At 27.8% G+C, this 20,791-nt stretch overlaps 4 protein-coding genes across 4 annotated transcripts; all 4 read left to right on the forward strand.

The window, feature by feature from the left end:
- The first annotated feature begins 458 nt into the window (after window positions 1-458).
- LOC119679684 (ryncolin-1-like) lies at window positions 459-1,575 on the forward strand. The gene is made up of 3 exons (XM_038092174.1): window positions 459-551; window positions 623-1,146; window positions 1,367-1,575. The coding sequence occupies exons 1-3, from the start codon at window positions 459-461 to the stop codon at window positions 1,500-1,502; spliced, it is 753 nt and encodes a 250-aa protein (XP_037948102.1). The 3' UTR covers window positions 1,503-1,575.
- A 2,320-nt stretch (window positions 1,576-3,895) lies between these two features.
- Window positions 3,896-4,953, forward strand: LOC119679687 (ryncolin-1-like). The gene is made up of 3 exons (XM_038092179.1): window positions 3,896-3,992; window positions 4,053-4,576; window positions 4,726-4,953. The coding sequence occupies exons 1-3, from the start codon at window positions 3,900-3,902 to the stop codon at window positions 4,859-4,861; spliced, it is 753 nt and encodes a 250-aa protein (XP_037948107.1). The 5' UTR covers window positions 3,896-3,899; the 3' UTR covers window positions 4,862-4,953.
- A 395-nt stretch (window positions 4,954-5,348) lies between these two features.
- Window positions 5,349-6,271, forward strand: LOC119674567 (fibrinogen C domain-containing protein 1-like). The gene is made up of 3 exons (XM_038085711.1): window positions 5,349-5,441; window positions 5,504-6,027; window positions 6,136-6,271. The coding sequence occupies exons 1-3, from the start codon at window positions 5,349-5,351 to the stop codon at window positions 6,269-6,271; spliced, it is 753 nt and encodes a 250-aa protein (XP_037941639.1).
- Window positions 6,272-6,969: 698 nt separating this feature from the next.
- On the forward strand, window positions 6,970-8,281 carry LOC119674568 (fibrinogen C domain-containing protein 1-like). The gene is made up of 3 exons (XM_038085712.1): window positions 6,970-7,062; window positions 7,122-7,645; window positions 8,127-8,281. The coding sequence occupies exons 1-3, from the start codon at window positions 6,970-6,972 to the stop codon at window positions 8,260-8,262; spliced, it is 753 nt and encodes a 250-aa protein (XP_037941640.1). The 3' UTR covers window positions 8,263-8,281.
- The last annotated feature ends 12,510 nt before the right edge of the window (window positions 8,282-20,791 follow it).

Below are 20,791 nucleotides of genomic sequence, written 5' to 3' on the forward strand. Positions count from 1 at the left end.
ACAAATAAATAGTATAACATAATAAATACTAAGAAATAGAGTAAATAATAGTTCAGGATTGAGGTAACGATTTATTCAGTGTATTATATATTATTTTAAAAATAATCAGACGAAATATTATTTCATTATTTTATTGTTTTGAAGTCATGAAGTATATATATATTTAAACTAAAGATACAAAAAACTATTAGTCTTGACTTTTTTAGTTTACTTTATAGACACTACTCTTTATTTATAACCGACTTATCAATACCCAGGACGCTACTAATTCATATCAATAAAAATAGCTTTTCTTACAAATTGGGGCATGTCTTTATCTCTTCTTAGAAATGAAATTGTATTTAAACTAAGTGCGGTAAATAAGAAATAATTAATTGATAAGATATCATAAACAAAATTGCTTAAGATTTTCATATAAAAACTCGTTACTCAAATCCATTTGTAGTCATTTTGTCAACATGTTAAATAAAAACTTGAGCATCTTAATAATTTCTCTATTCGCATTGTGCGCAGTTATCGGAGTCAATTCCCTCAGTGACAATTTGGGAGACGTAATAGATAATTCAGCTGTTACCATAAAACGGAATTTTTAAAAATGAAAATTTTTTTATCGTCTTTTTAGTTACCAACGAGCTGTGCTGAAGCATTAAAATTTTTCAAAAATAGTGGCATCTACCAACTTTATTTACCTAAATCTGGACTTAAACCATTTTATGCATATTGTTTGAAAGATCCAAACAATGGTCCCGGTTGGACAGTTGTCCAAAGACGTCAGGATGGATCTATGGATTTCTACCTGAATTGGGTTGATTATAAATTTGGGTTTGGTAATCTGGAAGGCGAACACTTCCTTGGATTGGATAAGTTACATGCTTTGACAAATAATGAAGTTCAGGAATTATGGTTCCACTTGGAAGATTTTGAAAATGCAACTCGTAATGCGTATTATAGCAGTTTTGCTATTAATGATGAAAACTCAAAATATGCACTTAATGTATTGGGTAAATATTCTGGTAACGCAGGAGACTCTTTCACTGCTCACGCTGGTTCGAAGTTCTCAACAAAGGACAACGATAATGATACTTGGGATAAAAGTTGTGCACAAACCTACACCGGAGCTTGGTGGTACAAGACCTGCCATAAAAGGTATATAAAAAAAAGCCTTAATAATTGCTTACATATTAGGCTTTTAAAAGAAATATATATGATTTGTTTATGAAGCGCAATCAATTTCTGTGTGATGTGTAGAAGTGATTACTATATAAAGTATGTAGGCTTCAAAATGTCTCAGTCGTTTTTTGATGAGTAGTTAATACATAAAAGTACTGGAAATATTTTATACATTAATGAATTTATTTGTTTTCAGTAACTTAAATGGGCAGTATTTACGCGGACCGTACCCTAAAGATAAATTTGCACAAGGTGTTAACTGGTTTGATTGGCATGACTATTACTACTCCTTAAAGTATACTCACATGGCAATTCGTCCTATTAGCAGATGAGTTCTATACTTATAAAACCATTTGTTAAGAATAAATAAATTGTCCTTTATAATATTTTGAGCATTTATTTAAATAAAAAAAATTATACGTATTATTATAAAGAATAATATGTTTTTTTATTATTTTTATATAATATATTAATTGAGCTACTTGAGATTTGAAGAGAATACTCATAATATAAAGAAGACAGTTTCAATGTCTGCTATGGAAATCAAGGTATATTATATGTATTGATAAGTTGAAAAAAATAAGTAAGAAGTAGTTTTATGAAGAAATAAGATATATTCTAATTGTCTCGGTAGAGTTAACAACAGTTTCTAGGGTAGAGTCAATAGTTTCTAGGGTATGAAAGAATAAACACCAGATGAATATTAATAGCAAACCCCAATCGAACTACTTCTTGTCTTGATGAATTTTGAAGAAAAATTGTTGGTTTGCAATGATTTAACTTTTTGATTAAACGATATAAATGATTGCTATATATTTATATTTTCTAGCATAAGGAGGATTCAACTATTATTGTAGTTAACTCAAAGTATTGGGCGTAGTTTACATACATACGTTTTTTAGTATTAACGTCAAGCGTGGTTAGCAATATCCGGAAAAGTTTTATAAACAGTTTCGAATAAAGATGTTCATATGTTTGTAACTATTTATAAAAAATATGATATTAATAAGGTTTCTGAAAATGAGTACAATATAGAATCATATTTATGTAGTATATAAATATATATAACATATAAAAATAATATATACATGTAGATATAACATAAAGTAACAAGATACTAACTGGCACTGCTATATAGAATACATAAAAATATTCTCCTAATATAAGAAGTAGGGGCATATACTGTGTCATTAAGCACTACCATATTTAAGCAAGTAAAAAATTTTAAAACAATTCGAAGCTATTAGTTGAGTATATTATGTCTTAACTCATAGTCAGCAATATTAGCGATCAGGGTGCCGCGCCTAAACAAGGTTTTATATTATTTAATTTATATTACTTATTTAATTTAAAAATGATTTTGTCTGTTTATATGTACTTATAAATGGAGTTGAATATCAAATCAAGAAAAAAAAAACAAAAACCAGAACACAAAAAAAATCTATAATCTAATAATAGAATATTATTTCACTATATTGACCCAGTTAACCAACCACACTTAAGTAGCCCTTAAGCTAAATATAATATGTTTTTTACGCCCTTACTTATTGTAGTGATTATATAATGTTAAGACTTCAGGGGTTAATATATATAAAGTATATTATAATACTAGAGAGTTCATATAGACTTTTACATTAATTATTACAATTATTTAAAAATGGACATTTTTAAGTTTAGTAAGTCAAGAATTATAAAAGGCACAGGAACATGAGTGGGGCAGCGATTTTTAGCCAGGAAATTGTAATTATTAATTGATTTATAAATATATTAAAAATTTAATTTACAATAAAATAGCTCATAATTAGGTCGGTCTTCAATATCCCTTGGACAAAAAATAATAAAAACAGAGTTCTAATTGCACACCGTTGTATTAAATTTTAAAATGATCAAATTTATAAAAAAAAACAAATTGATTTTATTTTTATATACACTTATTAGAATTTTTCTTATATTTTATATATCTTATATATTTTTTTTAGCAACAATAACGTCTGCGAAAGTAATCATTTATATCTTATATATGTAGTATTGTGTGTCAATCAGCACTAGCGATGTTTTCAAACTCTGCAAAGTATAAGAGACCACGCAAGGCTAAGCTGGTTGATATTAAGGATTGTTCTAGGGCCTGTAGTTTTATTAATGTCAAACTAAATCACAATATGATTAGATTTTTTTATAATAAAACTGACTATTTATATTTTACCAGATTTGAATTTAGTTTTATCTATTTGAAGAATTCAAGAGTTCTGGGTTTGGTCTTGTTTCGTCTGGAAACATTTTGACTGGCTTTAATAGCGCAGTAATAATTGACTGATAAGTGGATTTCTTTTTTTTTCTACGTCTTAAAATATATGGATTCAATATTACTTTTATAATATTAACTCTTACAGTTTAAATATAAACAACTATAATGGTATAATGATTCAATAAAAACTAGTTATATTTGAATTATTCTAATAACAAATTACTTCACAAAAAATTTTTTTTATTTATAACCCACTTATCGAAAGTCAGCCAACTACACTGATTTATATCAATAAAAACAGCTGTTTCCTAAAAATTTGGGCGTGCACTTATCTCTTCTAAGAAATAAAATTAAATTAAAAGAATTGAAATTTTACAATAGCATGGTTAATAAAATATAATTAATTGATAAGATATAAAATAATGTACTTAAGATTTCCATATAAAAGCTCGTTTTTCAAATTCATTTGTATTTATTTTCCAAAATGTTAACCATAAACTTGAGCATCTTAATAATTTCACTATTCGCATTTTGTGCAGTTATCGGAGTCAATTCACATAACGTTAATTTTGGAGACGTAATATATGTTCTAAATCCTACCACAAAATTGATTTGATTTTTATTTCGTTCTTTCTAGTTACCTTCGAGCTGTGCTGAAGCATTACACTATTCCAAACGTAGTGGCATTTATCAACTTTATTTACCTGAATCTGGACTTAAACCATTTTATGCATATTGTTTGAAAGATCCAAATAATGGTCCAGGTTGGACAATTGTTCAAAGACGTCAGGATGGTTCTATAAACTTCTATCGTAACTGGATTGATTATAAGTTTGGGTTTGGTAATCTGGAAGGCGAATATTTTATTGGATTGGACAAATTGCATGCTTTGACAAATAATGGAGTTCAAGAGTTATGGTTCCAATTTGAAGATTTTGAAAATGCAACTCGTTCTGCACATTATACTAGTTTTGCTATTGATGACGAAAATTCCAAATACGCAATAAATATGGTTGGTAAATTTTATGGTGATGCAGGAGACTCTTTCACTGTTCACGCTGGTTCAAAGTTCTCAACAAAAGATAACGATAATGACAGTTCGGCCAAAAATTGTGCACAAACTTACACCGGAGCTTGGTGGTACTATGATTGTCATAGAAGGTACATTTAATATTTAGAAAATATAATTTGCCTACATATATACAGCTTTAAAATCAATTCATTTTATCTGTATTTTCTTTGCTTATATATATTTAGCACTTAATACTTTTAAAAATAATTTGTATATTAATAATATAATTTATTTTCAGCAATTTAAATGGACAGTACTTACGTGGATCGTACTCTAAAGATCAATACGCACAAGGTATTAACTGGTTTACCTGGCATGAATATTATTATTCACTTAAATATACTCACATGGCCATTCGTCCCGCAAGCAATTAACTTTGTTGAGCAGAGAACAGTTGTTAAGAATCAATAAATTGTCATTTATAATACAATAAAAATTAACCTATTTATATTATTGGAAAAAAACATTCCCCTTTTTTTGTATATATTAAAAGCAAATTATAGAAAAATATTCCATTTAAGTTACATTATTTGTCATTGTTAGTCCTAGTTTATGACTTTCGACTTCGGTGATAAAAATATATTTCGACTAAAGACACAAATTAATATTTATTTTTGGATTTTATAAACTTTCGAGTACTTCTAAGGCATTTTAATTATATTTTACCGACTTAGCGCAAATTAAGTAATGCCATCAATAAAAAAGCTCTTTTTAAAAATTTAGACATCCATTTATCTCTTATTAAAACTAAAGAACGACAAATAAGATGTATTTGACTGATAAGATAACATTAAAAGATTTAACTGTCATATTTTTAATAAAAACTCGTCACTCAAATCCATATTTAGTTACTTTGTGAAAATGTTAAATAATAACTTAACCATCTTAATAATTTCGCTTCTTGTATTTTGCACAGTTATTAGTGCCAATTTACACCACGGTAGTCCGGGAGAGGTGATATATTTGTGAAATATCACTATTAAATTGAAAAGAATTCAACAATTCAATTTCTTTAGTTACCAACAAACTGTGCTGAAGCATTAATTAATTTTAAAAATAGTGGCATCTATCAACTACATTTACCTAAATCAGGACTTCAGCCATTTTACGTATATTGCTTAAAAGATCCAAACAATGGTCCAGGTTGGACAATTATTCAAAGACGTCAGGACGGTTCCATAAATTTTAATCGCAATTGGGATGATTATAAATATGGTTTTGGTAATTTAGAAGGCGAATTTTTTATTGGATTAGACAAATTACATGCTTTAACCAATAATGGAGTTCAGGAGCTATGGTTTCAATTAGAGGATTTTGAAAACGTAACTCGTTCAGCATTTTATAGTAGTTTTGCCATTGATGATGAAAAGTCGAAGTATGCTTTAATAATTTTGGGAAAATATTCTGGTAATGCAGGGGATTCTTTCATGATCCACGCTGGTTCGAAGTTTTCAACGAAAGATAGCGATAATGATGAATGGGAGAGAAGTTGTGCAGCAGTCTACACAGGTGCTTGGTGGCACAAGGAATGTCATCAAAGGTATAAAGATAATAGTTTTTATTCATTTATTAAAATAAATTAAACATTTATTTAGTATATCAAAATACTTAAAAAAAATTATACTTCAATAAATTAATTTAATTGCAGTAACTTAAATGGACAATATTTACGCGGAGCGTACGGAAAAGATAAACCGGCACAAGGTATTAACTGGTATACTTGGCATCACCATTTCTATTCGCTCAAATATACTCACATGGCAATTCGTCATGTTACCAGATAAATTCACATGTCGTAAAACAATTATTAATAACAAATAAATTGTTATACATTATATTTTCAGTATTAATAACAATAACAATAAATAAAACTAAAAAAAAATATGCGAAATATAATATAAGTTCTTTCTTGTATATATGTAACGATGTTTGTAATTGTCAGAGACAGTAAAAATATAAATGATGTTTAAAGGACTGCTTCAATGTTTTCTATGATAATCAAGCTGTAGTTGATAAATGGAATATAGTAAAATATTCAGATTGTTTCGACAGAGCTAAGACAGTGGGTTTTGGCATAGGAAAAAATAAAAATTGATTGAATTTAAAGATCGAATTCGCAGAGGGACACTTCTTCACTTATAGAGCGTTGAAGACAATAAGTGTGCTTAGCATTTTGTATGGAATTGATATAATTTTTTTCTTGTTTGAATATTTTGTGCTTTAGATAACATAAAAGTTAGATGCAAACTATAAGTAAGTTCTGAATTGTTTAAACTTTTATGATATTTTTTAATTTACTATCTGCTTGGCAAAAACGTGTTTTTTGCTTTTTCTTAAATATTTCGGTATTTAGTTATCTTTTCTTAAAACTAAAGAACGGCAAATAAGATGAAGTTAATTGATAAGATAACATTAAGAGATTTAACTAAGATTTTCATATAAAAACTCGTTACTCAAATCCATTTTTAGTTACTTTGTCAAAATGTTAAATAATAACTTAGGTATCTTAATATTTACGCTTTTTATATTTTGCACAGTTAGCAGAGCCAGTATCCATAATGGTATTCTGGGAGAGGTAGGATACATTTTAAATACAACCATAAAATAGAATAGCGTTTAGTTTTACACTTTTAGTTACCATCGAGCTGTGCTGAAGCTTTAACATATTACAAAAACAGTGGTGTCTACCAACTTTATTTACCAAAATCAGGACTCAAGCCATTCTATGCGTATTGTTTGAAAGATCCAAACAATGGCTCCGGTTGGACAATTGTTCAAAGACGTCAGGATGGTTCAATGGATTTCTTCTTAAATTGGGTTGATTATAAATACGGTTTTGGTAATCTGGAAGGCGAATACTTTATTGGATTGGAGAAGTTACATGCCTTAACGAATAATGGGGTCCAGGAGTTATGGTTTCATTTAAAAGATTTTGAAAATGCAACTCGTAATGCATATTATAGCAGTTTTGCTATTGATGATGAAAATTCCAAATACGCAATAAATATGGTTGGTAAATATTCCGGTAATGCAGGTGATTCTTTCACAATCCACGCTGGTGCAAAGTTCTCAACAAAAGATAATGATAATGATACTTGGGAAAAAAATTGTGCAGAAATGTACACAGGGGGTTGGTGGTACAAGTCCTGCCAACAAAGGTAATAATTACTATACTAAGTGCATAGGCTCAAAAATGTTTTAGTGAGCGGTAAGAATTAAGTGAAACTGAAAGCTATGGTAGTGATAACATAATAGTAATTTACAATAATCCAGTAAGCTTGTTAAGGAATATTAAAGAAATGCGCAACTCTTTAACCACTGTTGTATAAAGGAATAGATTGAATGAATCTAGAAACCAAAATAAAAGTAAAAGAGTGATACTTAATATATTGCAATTGTAATTAAATAAAAGCAATGAAGGACTGTTGGAAGAGAAGAATATATATGTGACGAATTTTATGAATTTTCAGGTAGAGTGTATCATAAAAAAAGGTTGATAAACACCAGGTTTTTCTTGATGATCATAAGTCACTTTATGATCAACTGAAAAAATTGAGCAGATGTGCCGATCGATATCAATTCGATAAAACCAACCAATACATGTATGATTGATATTTAAAAAATTTTCTTTATTTTCAGTCATTTAAATGGACAGTATTTACGTGGAGCGTATGGCAAAGATAAAACTGGACAAGGTATTAACTGGAATGCGTGGCATGGTTATTTTTATTCGCTTCAATACACCCACATGGCAATTCGACCTGTTAGTAGATAAATTTATTATCCAAGGTGTAGCTGAGAACAATCAGTAATTTATTATTTATTGTATTTTAAAAATGATTAATACTAAAATAATAAATTGTATAAACTAGTGTGAGAACAATATAGAAATGTATTAATATTAATCTAAACTATAAACAATTTAATATTATGGGGATAGAAAGTAGCTTAGTATTTAGGAGGGAGTTTTTCTGTTTTAGATAAAAAGCAAAGTGTATTAAAAATTTAAAAGTAGGTCAGGGAAACAATATGTTTTTTTTTGGAAATACAAAGAATTGGTTTCTGACGAAGGACGAATTTAGAGATTAAAAGTCCTTAAGTTCGGCTCTTGGCTTATTGAAGTAAAAAATATGAATAAGTTTTTGAATAGTGCAAACTTAGTTACTGTGGAATAATTATAAACACTTTAATCAGTCAATTTTAATCCAAAATTCTTTCATTCTTGTATATCTTTTTTATTTTGTTCCAGTTCTTTATCCTTGTTAAAATTTTCTTGTCTCAATACTTGAACTTTTATATCCTTTAGATATGCTTCTTCAGATGGTCAAAATTTGATTTGTTTTAGGATAATAAATCTTTTTTTGTGTTTTCATATGCTACGGAGAAAGATTTTACTAGTCATGGATTTAATGTTTAGGATTAAATATTTGAAATCTAAGCAAACATTCTAAAATTTCAGCTTCTAATAACTATACACAAACAACGTTTTTGTATTAAAAGTTAACTCTGGTTCATTAAAACTACTAAAAATGGCTTGCCCGTATATCATATATTTTATCATATTTCTCAAAAGGTATTTAATATTGTTGTTTATGGCTCTTAGATAAAAATAAAACTAAAAATAAATTTGTTTTGAATATTTTACTTTGCAATGCTACACGGTATACATGAGAATAATCTTCAAATGTTAGAAGTAGAGATATCTAATCATAACATGTACTGCCTTAAATTATATGAACGTATTCGAATAGTGGGAGTACAAATAATCAAAATAAATATTGAATCATTATTTTTGGAAACTATTTCAAAAATTCAAATTTAAACAAAGCACACTCTCAATTGAGTTATTTTAACTTTTCATAAATATTTTCTGTAAAGATTCCGTCAGTACATTCTTTCGAGAAAGCATTTTGTGCACATGTTTCTCTGCACATTTCTTCACTACCAATAAATCTTTAATGTCGAAATTAACTTCCCCATAATCAAATGGAAACGGGTCCTTGAGTGTTTTAAGCTCTTACAGTTTCTTGCAGCTCGGAATAAGGTATATCTTTACTGATTTCCGGGTTACAAGGGAGTTTTGGGAAATGAACAAGCTGATGAGCTAGCCAAAACTGCATCAAAAAGACTGCATCAAGAAGACTTCCCAAGACTTAGATAAAGCAAATCACTTATAAAAGTGTACTCTTACAAAAACATTCTTAAATTTCACATAATGTAATTTAAGGTTGATAACGGGTTTTATTATAAGTCATTCTGGCCTGAAATATCACGATTATCTGCTAATTTGGAATGCAGATTATGCCTCGAAGATGAGGAAACTACTATGCACATTCTTTGCGACTGTCCAGCTTTAACAAAGCACAGAAGAAACTTATTTCATATGGAATTTCTATCACCAGAACAGATTAAGATGTCTTCTCTAGATTTAGTTCTGGACTTTGTTTACAAAGCTTTAAAGAGCTTTGTGTAATCAATAGTGAAATTGGTACAATAGGACTCTTCTGGCCGTAGTACTGGTTTTTCTGAACGATTTCACGTTAAAACATTTAATAATATAATAATAACTTCTCCACAAGAGAGTAATTTATTGCAAGCAAAAAAAGATCATGTTGAGTTAATAGTTCTTAATATTAGTCATTATTATTATCAGTTTTAATAACATCATTAATCTCAATATATAGTTAATTATCAACTATAGATGATACTAAATCAATTATTGTTCTCGTGTTATACACAATTGGATGAGTCGTCTTCAATATTAAAATTTTGTTCGAAATGGTTAAGGTTCCCAACAATTTTAGATGGTTAGAGTTTAAATTTTATTTTAAATTTATATTATCTATGTGACCGCATTATAAATATTAATAAGCAAGTGAATATGTTATAATTTTCACTGATTCATTGATTATAACTAATATTATTATGGAATAATGTATTTAAGAAAATCAATAAATTTATTTTCATGCAGAAAAAAATGATGTGAGTAATAACAAACTGTAGTTCAAATCGATGCTGCAGATGACATTTCGATCCATTTGAATCTTTCTTTAAATTTACATTGGCATAAGTCTCACAAAGTCCGCTACTATCTGAGTGCAAAAGTTCCTTAGTCCTTCCCCTTAAAGAAAGAAACATTTTGTAATAATACTCTTTCTTTCGTCGGTAAATTTTTTCTGGGTAAGTATGCTATCGTAACCCGTAAAAACGGGTTAGGTTGCTAAACCATTTACAGGTAAATAATTATTTTGATTTGATCAAGTTGGAACTAACAACACCCCAATTAGGAAATAGAAATAAATATATCATTTGGATAACAATTTATTGAAGATCATGCAATATTTAAACATTTTTATTCGATTACAAATCATCTATTTATAACATTTTGAGAGCAAGATTGGAGTACCGAAAGTATGTACTCGGTTTGTTCTGAGCAAGTTAACCGTCGCAACCGTCGAAGATTCTATTTTTGCAAACTACAATAGTATCTGATTTGTGGACTAAAATTCACATAATAACTATTCACTACTAATATGGTACTATGCGATGTCTTGTATGTTAGAAAAATGTTTTTGTCAATGAAAAAAAAATATTTTATAGATGAAAAAATCATTTAAAGACTTATACTGACATATTAAAGGACTTTTAATTAAAACACAATAATATCACTTACATTTGTTGAAGTACCATAAAATTTTGACAGTGGGAGTTTTGATTAGTGACAGAACTATTTTATTATGTCATTTTCATATAACTGCCAATAGATGTCGTTATTACAAATAATTACTTTAATAATTTCTGCTTATATTAAAATTTCCTTCATGTAATAAAATAATACTTTTATAGTTTATTCTATTTAAACAATATTTCAAAAAAATATTACAGTTTTTATTTACTTACTGCTGTCCTTCTCTCCTAGTGGACCATAGGTCCACTATATTTTATACTTCAGAATTTCATAGCATACACATGCGAGTAAGATTTTGTTTAAAAATCACATTCACTTAAATCAAACTTTTTTGTTTAAGTTAACGAACTTTTTTCCACTATCTGATATATTGCCGATATATTGAATACCTTTGTACTGTTCATTTCTATGTATCTTTGTAACAATCTTTTATACACAATCATACACAATGCCTTCTATGAGGCAATTGTACAGTAAGGCAAGTGCAGCAATTACAGCATCCCTTCCAAACATCGAATTGAGCACTTATCTATAGATACTAAAATGGTTCACAGCTTCACACTTAAGTTATACTCACTTTTGCATACAAAAAGGTTTGAGCTTTGGTGTGTTTGTATTTCGGGCTCCGTACTAATTTGTGTATAAGCCATAAAAGGTTCAAGCCAATATCTGTAAGTTCATATTTTATCGACCTGTAAATATAAGTAGAACCCTTGAAAGTGTTTTGAAAAATATTTACACATTTGCGTGCTTTGCATAGTCAACCGCAAGGACTCTTTAATAGTGTGAAATTTTTTAGCCTAAATAAACATTTTGGCTCATGCCAATGTCAGAGTGCCTGCAGTTGAGTATGTGTTTGCCCTGGAAGAGTCCTTTGGCTATGTTTTTTATGTGGCTTATCCTAACAAGCGTTAAGTAAATAACGAATACGTATGTGGGGTAACCTTAGATGTTACTACAGCGTCTATTGATGCTTTGATCTTACATATACCACATTTTAAAGTTTAATGTGTTTCACATATCTGTATGTATGGGTAGTAATGTGTGGTTTTGGAAGGATATGTTAGTGTAAGTAAATGTGTTTGTTTATGTTTTTGTTTTCACTAAGACTTACATCGTTTAGTTTTAGTATTTTGACCATTACCGCAGTGTATTCCCAGCAAATGGCTTCATAGTTGAGATACAAATTTCATGCTAATGTTCCCAAAGTCTGTTCAACAAACCACTACACAAGTGCATATTTCCAAAAGGATGAAATAAATATAAAAATTGGATGAAGTTAGACTTTGTTGCATAAAAACTTTAAAATTTAAGCATTTGTTGGTTGTGTTCGGTTTGTAAATGTATTTGCGGAATGTTTCAATTAATTCTTTAAGATTAATAGCTGGGTCACATATTTTTTGCTATGTGAATACCTTTCGCATATCTGGGTTTATACTGTATTTTTTACAGTATAACTTTTATTTTGTTAGGAAGTGGAGGTTAAAATGCCTTTTGAACTTTTTGACTTTATTGTGTTAGAATTCAAAAGTTTTTCTATTAAAATTAGTTTGAATATTATAACGATCGTTTAAATCTAAGTTGTCTACATTTCAAAGTTAAGTGTCTAACTTATAATTACTTTGGTCAAAAATAGTTTAGCAAATTTTCTTAAAATTCTAAAATATCTATTAATTCAATTGATATGTTTACATTAATATAAAACACATTAATATACATTCTTAGGTATGAGAATGATAATTAAAACTTCATTTGATTCTCGAGACTAATGTGTAGGCTATTAGATACTTTTGGTATTTTATAATTAAACTAACTTTTGTTAACATTAAAAATTTAAAAGAATTAGATAAACATAAGAAAGAATTGATTTTAGAAAGGTTTGAATAGAAATGAAAAGAGAACAACAAAAATTTTAGTTAATTTATTGAAATTTTTGCTGACCATACAATGCTGTTTCGAGCATTGCCGAGTACTCATCATCAGTGGTTTTAGGAAATGTTCGAATTTTATAATTAGTTTAATTAGTCTGTATATAATTTGCCATATAAATTTTAATCTCAAAATCTTTTTGATCCAAAATAAAAAAGAAAAGTAACAAACAATTGTTTCAACCTGCTTAGCACTACGGTTAGACTGTGTTAGACTGGGTCCACGCTATAATGATATTTATTGTATTTGTGATTCTGAGAAGTTGGAGGAAATCGATTTCATCTTCTTTGTTAATGACTATCTTTGGAAAATAAAAGTTTTGAAATTTTTGGTACATTTTCTTACTGACATGACAAATCGCAAACAGATCTTGCAAAATTAGTAACTTAATTTGGAGACATTAGTTTATTGCTTTATCAAGTTCATAAACTGAAAGGCTCTTTTAATCAAATTTTCACTTGAATGTGGAAATTTTACCTTTTAGAGTCATTTGTACACTGACTTCTGCAATCCTTCTAGAATTTCTTTGGTCTGCTTATGAATATCGCTAATTCATGGTATCACAACCAGTCATTATTTAAGATACGTTTTTGTGAAAGAAAGTTGTTGTTGTGCATTAGGGCTGACTAACCTACTTCAACTAAAAGCATTTTCAAAATAAAAATGGCATCATAATTTCATTTTACTGCATTTTATATGGTGTTTATGTACTTTTGTTGTAGTGCACTCTTACTTCAAAATTTAGTGTAATTTTGTTTTTCTCTGGTACCATTTTTATACTGAAATTTATTAAGTCCGCTATCTTTTCAGAAAAATTATAACTAACTACACAGTTCGTATAAATTTCATGACCTCACATCCCTTTTTTGTCGGATATGTGTAAAGTTTAACGTAATGATTTGTTGATGCACTTTGTCTCAGGCTCGATGAGATCAACTTTAAAATAAATAAAATGAGATTATGTATTATTTTAATAAAATTAAAGCAGAACTTAATCTTTGTTCCATATTGTTTTTTCGACCAATGTACATAAAGTGACATTATACTAAATGTGAAGGCAAAGAGATATGTTAAGTCAGTATGCTAAAATATTGACAGTTCTAGTTACAAGTCAATAAGTCAAGTTTATATTATTAATATATAATCATTAACTAATTATTCATATAAAACTGATCTTTTGAAACTGGTTTAAAACTGCAATCGCCATTTCTTCAACACTTCATGCCACTTCTTCACAAGCGCTTTATTAATATTCTCTAATTCTTTCATTTTTTTGGAGTACAAAAAAAACATTAGTATGTCTATATATCTCCGTCCATACACTTATATTATATTTAATCCTCAAATTCGTACAAGAAACATAGGATCGTAACAAATAATTGTCGTCATCATTGGGTTCAGTTGAATATTATTTCTTTTGGTTTCATTAATCAGAGAAAGTTTAGATGTATGAATAATTGGCATATAGCCAAAAAAGACTGGCTGTGAACTTCGAAGCAAGAATGCTAAAACGGCTGACTCCTTGCCTACATTCCGGGACGACTAGATGATGCAAGACCAACCGAATAAAACCGTTGCGGCTTGTTGTTTGCTTCGATTGCTCACCTAAGACCATACCGACAATGGAGGCCCTAGCAGTAACTACGCTGTCTCCCGCATAGCTCTTAGAGGCGTCTACGGAACCCCTACACTACGCCAAGGTCACAATCAACAATCCATATATTCACACAAATTAAAAAAAATATATTCAGTAGTGTATAAAAGAGTATTAATTTTATTTAAACATTACTTAAGTTCCCTATTTCATATATTATATTTCATATTTTACATTAAATAGAAAATTTTAACTAATACAAAAAGCATCGGTGTTATAGGCATCACTTTACTTAGATACAGAGACAGATTTGGTTACATGAAAACCAGAAAGAGAATCTTGCAATGAGCGTAAAATACCGATTGGAATCTGAAAAGATAATTTTGTTACAGTAATTTGTTTTTAAAAAGATAATAATAGGAGTATTATTTCTTACATTTAAGGCGCTATTGACAATTCCTGGCTGGCAGCAACTTACAGTCAGGCGACCATCCTTGTGTGCTGGTGCCACAGGTTCTAGTGCGGGCTCAGGCTGTGCGACTGTGTTCACAGTTTTCACTACAGTTTTTGAATGTACAGCGTTGCTTTGAGGGCGCTGAAAAATTTAAAATCCCTTTTAAATATTCTTTTATTTTTAGTTTAGCTTAAAGCAAAATTAAATAAGTTAATAAAACATTTTAAATAATATTATTTAAAAGTGTAAGCATGTTCTTTTCTGTGTTTATTTTTGTCCTTTCTAATAAGTGTGTAATGTATTTGTAAATTTATTTTTCTATTAAAGGGAAAATTTGTGGTTGATTATGGGAGAAATAATTATTTTTCATTACCAGCACCGGTAAACCACATGCTTGTATTATTACAAAATTGTATTATTAATTTATACTATAAAATTGTCAAAAGCATTAAATCAAGGCTAAAAAAGGGTTAAAGTGGGGCAAAACAGTACCAAAAAAAAAGAAGAAAATTAAAAAAAATTGAAACCATAAACGCCAAATGCACAAATGCCACACGCATTCCACTTGAACAATACCAGCTGCATCCCATAGTTGTAGTTGTAGCAGCAACAATGGCGACAAAGGCAGGAAGTAACTAACATTCATTAAAAAAATCATCACTAGGCCGGAAACCGCAAAATGCAACAATTAAATAATGGTAAGGCGTACGTTCCAACAACAGCAACAACAAAAACAACAACAGCAACAGCAATAATAAAAGTGCATAATTCAGAAGAATTATTTCGGATCGGTTCAATAGGCTGTAATGTCACCGTGCAAATCCTTTGAATAATTCAATGCAGTGGTGTAGTGCAGCTTGATTTTCCATGATTAATACTTGGTCGGTTTTATACATTAATATTTATATAACTAAACTATTATAATAACTTTATATGTAAAATATTTAATTTTTAAAAATAATTATAACTAATATTTTTATATAAATGAATATATTGATAATATGTCTATACATTTCCATTTGTATATAAATTTATTAAAAATATTTTTGTTCATACAAACTTTAATATAAACAATATAAATAAAATTTGGAACTAATATTTTATATATATTTTATATATTATATATTAAATGTATATTTATTTTAATATGACAAAAATATTTTTTTTTTCATATTACAAATGAAATAAAATACTATATACTATAGATATAATAAAATGAAAATAAAATAAAATAATACAATAAAATAAAAAAATTTTAATTTTTAATAAAAATGAAATTTTATATAATTAATTAATATTTATGTATTAAATTGTTAAATTGATTAAATTGAATTTTAATAAAAATGAAATTTTAAATAACTAATTAATAATAATGTATTATTTATTAATATATAAATAAAAATAAATAATATAAATAATTTAGTAATTAATTTTAACTAAAACAAAAAACGACCTAAGTGAACGCCTGGTAAAAATAAATTATACTGTATAAATATTAAAATTATGTTTAAAACAATATTTGAGTATTTCTGTATATATGTATATTGTATATGGTTTAAAAATTATGAAAATGTAAGAAAATATTTTTTATTTATATAAAAAAATGTGTAATTTAATCATAATTTATTTTTAAAAATATTTAACTCAAGCATATTCATTTTTAGAAAAACATTTGTACTATATGTAATTGATTTATGAAATTTTATATAATTTTAGAAATATTCATATTGATATTTAAGGAATTATATTTATAAATAAATTAAATTGCAAATGATCAGTCTTACATACAATATATTTTTAAAAATTATAATAAAATGTTGATGAAATAAAGCAAAAATTATGTGTTTAATAAAAATTGTAACATAATGTAATAAAAAAAATTATAGAATTTAGATAATAAAATATTACAAAAAAAAAATATTAATTATATTATTATATTAATCTGTTTTTAAGAATATTTTACAATAAAATTTTAAAGATAAAAAAATTCATTAGAAAAATATTGAACACTAAGATATAATAAATATAAACATTACAAATAATATCTATTAAAATAAATATATTTAAAAAAATTAAATTAAAATAAAATTAATATCAATTTTTATAAGTATAATACGATAATATTATCACATATCAAAAAAAAAGTCGATTATTCTAAAGAAATAAAATAAAAATAAAATAAAATAATTTTTCTAAAAAGATAAAAATAGCGCATAATACTTCCGTCGAGCGTGAAATGGTAGTTATGATCGCAATTTATATCTCAAACCGAAGATCTGTATTGTAAAATTATATGTCTCCTATATTATTATAACCCATTGGAACCTAAGCCTTAAAAATAACACATTTCAATAAGACCGAATTTTTTGTTTTATTGAGTTTTAAAAATATTCTAACAATACCATGGGTCATAATATTAGCGAAGAGGTTTTACTAAAAACATAATGCCCTCAAAAATTATTACATGGTAGACCGTTTATAGATGGATTCATCATATGAATCCAAATATCATAGAGGTGGAATTTCATAGAGATCAGGGATGCAGACAGAGAGAATGGCTTAAAAAACTCAACTCAAATTTAAAGAATATACGTTCAGTACTCGATATCTATTTAGTATCAGTATTTTCGATGAATTTGTAAATGAAAGTACAGTGTACCTACATAAAGTATTAATATAATTATATATAATCGCTATAAATTATTACATTCCTACATACTTATAGCATTAAAAAGCTTAACTAGGTAATAGTCAAAAATTTTTATTAACATCAAACAATATTCCAGTAGAAATGGATGACTTTAAACAGAAATTGATCACTAAAGTAAATGAGAATTATGTTTGAGCGCAAATGCATTTGAGTTTTCATTTAAAGAATTAATATTAGAACAATAAATTTGGTGATTTATGAATGTTATGAATATTTAAAAAACAAAAGGATTTTATTTAAATATAAAGAAGTAATTTATTTATTTTTGGTTTTGGTTAAAAAAATAGAACCAGATAGAGCTAAAGATATAGTTATCAAAAATTAGCATTAAACCTTATGAATTGATTTAACGTACATATTACTTTAATTATTGCTTTATAATTTACTAGTAAAAATGTTGTATAATGCCAGTAGTTGTATTGTTTTGCTGATTGTTACTTAAAAACTTTCTGTAAAACCATGTGGACTAAGTTAACATACTTATAAAATTGCTGGACTTTATAACGTACTGATCATAGAAACTAACTATGGAATATAAATTTTTATGTATAAATCTGTATATAAGTATTTGAAAATATATTCCCACAGTTTATGATATACAGTTTTCAATGTTTCCCTAGGTATGAAATCATTTGTTGAAAAGTACCATATCAACAGATTATTTCGATATAAAATTTATATGCATTATACAAACAGAGTACCTGACTACTGGAAGGTTCTCATTAGAAGAATTTCTGACAATTTATATTGATGGCTAAAAAATAAGTAATGGATAATACAATCAAGGATCTGACTTCTTACATTGATGGCTTTAAAATAAGTAACGGACAATGTAGTTAAGGTTCTGGCTAAAGAAGATTATTTAGGGATCTGAATATTTTTACATATTAAAGACGTCCTAATCATGGCTACATCTTTCCAGCAGAAATTACCGTGCTTTTTTAAAACTATTGTTTGTTATTACCGATTGACTGTCTACTCTTGCATATTAAAGACTTTCTAATCAATGCTACATCTTTCAAGTAGAAGTTCCGTTTTTTTTAAAAAGCTATGATTGTTGTTACCGATTGGGTATAGATGTATACATAAATACGACTAGACACAATCTACACTTAAGTTCGCGATATCGGTCAAAACTATTCTTGGGATGGTTTTCGACTGTCTGTATTTTTAAACGCAATATTGATAGAGTTCAACACTGCTTATCATTAAGGTTATTAAACATTGTGTCTTAGAAACAAATTCGGATCATCTAAAAGATGATAAAATAAGTTGAAACCTTTTGTTATAGAGTAGCCAAATACAAGGTTTACAAAATCAATAAAATGCCGACATCTGTATATAAGTTGATCTCTTTTAAGCTTTTTAAAAATTTTTGTGGCTATACATTGGGCTCATAGATTTTTATTAATCCACACTATTACTATAATAACTTAATCTAAGTCGAAATCTAAAGCAAGTCCTGTTTTTATATATACTTTTCGTGCATGGAGTACTGAAACTTCTGTAAGGTCTAAGCATACTTATTATATTATTGAATTGGTTTAAATAAGTATTAGTGTTTAATAAGTATACCAGATTAGAACTTAAGTTAGAACTTATATTTCATAAGTTTAATAAGTATGATAAGCATACTTATTTAATTCTGTTATTATTTTATATATTATTAAGTATTTTTATTGGATATTTTTATCACATTTTCTTTAAGCATAATAAAAATTCCCTTTAGGAAAAATATAAAATTGATCAATTTACATATAATTGGAAAAAATTTGTCAAATCTTGTCCTTTAAATGCAATGTTTATATATTTTATGATACAAACAGACGTTGTACTGAAGTATCGTATTGTGTTAAACGAACGAATCTAACTAGTAGCGCCTTAAGGAAAAATGAAAAATAATATATGGCAGACATTTGGAATTTAACTGCTCAATTTAAATAAACCGCCAAGTGCAATGCAGAGCGTGAAACGTGCCTTAAGCCAAGTGTGTAAGGACATTTTTTATCTCCGACACAAACAATAACTTTGCGTTGCATTGTTGCGTTGTTGTACGTTACGTTGGTTGCATTTCCATTATCCTTTGTTGCCTGCAAAATATGCTCCATGCTGCAAACAAACTCGTATTTATGATGGAATTTTTTTTCCATTTCATATGTGAAAAAATATAGCATGCATTTGCTTATGGCTTCGTTATGTTTTTTTTTCAAGTTGGTTTTTTTTTTTATAAATTGTACTTTCTTTCACCTCTGTCGTCTCTAGTTTGACATAACTAACATCCGGGGTCTGTTGTACGACAACGCGTTGGCGAGTTTTTGTCACCCGACGCCTCTGTTGTTTCCGTCCACGTAGATTTTGCTTTTGTCGTTCCACAATTATCACTGAACCATCATCACTTTTCGGAATATTTGCAGTTTTATGCACTGTACTCACTGGATCATTGACATAGGTGCGTGTACTTATGACTTTTGTTGTTGTGATGCTGGAAAGCTTTTTATCACTTGGTTGTAAATTTGTTGTGGGTTGGTTCTTGTTTGAATCCACAGCTGTTTCACATTCAGCAATTTGGTTTGGTAGCTTAGAAATTGAAAAATGTTAAAGGTTTAGGTTCATCTCTTAATTAATAATAACTTAAACTATTTTTGTTGTGATATTGTAGTCGACATTGGTGTGGGATTAAAATTAATAACAGAAGTTTAGGTCATAAAATTATTTTTTTTAACAAGGCAAATTAAGTAAATTATTTTAAAGTTATTACAATATAATGATATGGAGATACATTCTAAAATTATACTTTTTGATTAACAAGACAAGACTTACAAAACAGTTTTTAATATTAGGTGTATTCGGCTGCTTCGAAATGCTGTAAAAAACAACAAGTGTCTTGCTAAAGTCTCTTACTAATGTCACTTACTAAAGTCAATTACTA

Source organism: Teleopsis dalmanni, chromosome 2 (assembly GCF_002237135.1).
Source record: "Teleopsis dalmanni isolate 2A chromosome 2, ASM223713v2, whole genome shotgun sequence".
Classification (NCBI taxonomy): Eukaryota; Metazoa; Arthropoda; class Insecta; order Diptera; family Diopsidae; genus Teleopsis; species Teleopsis dalmanni.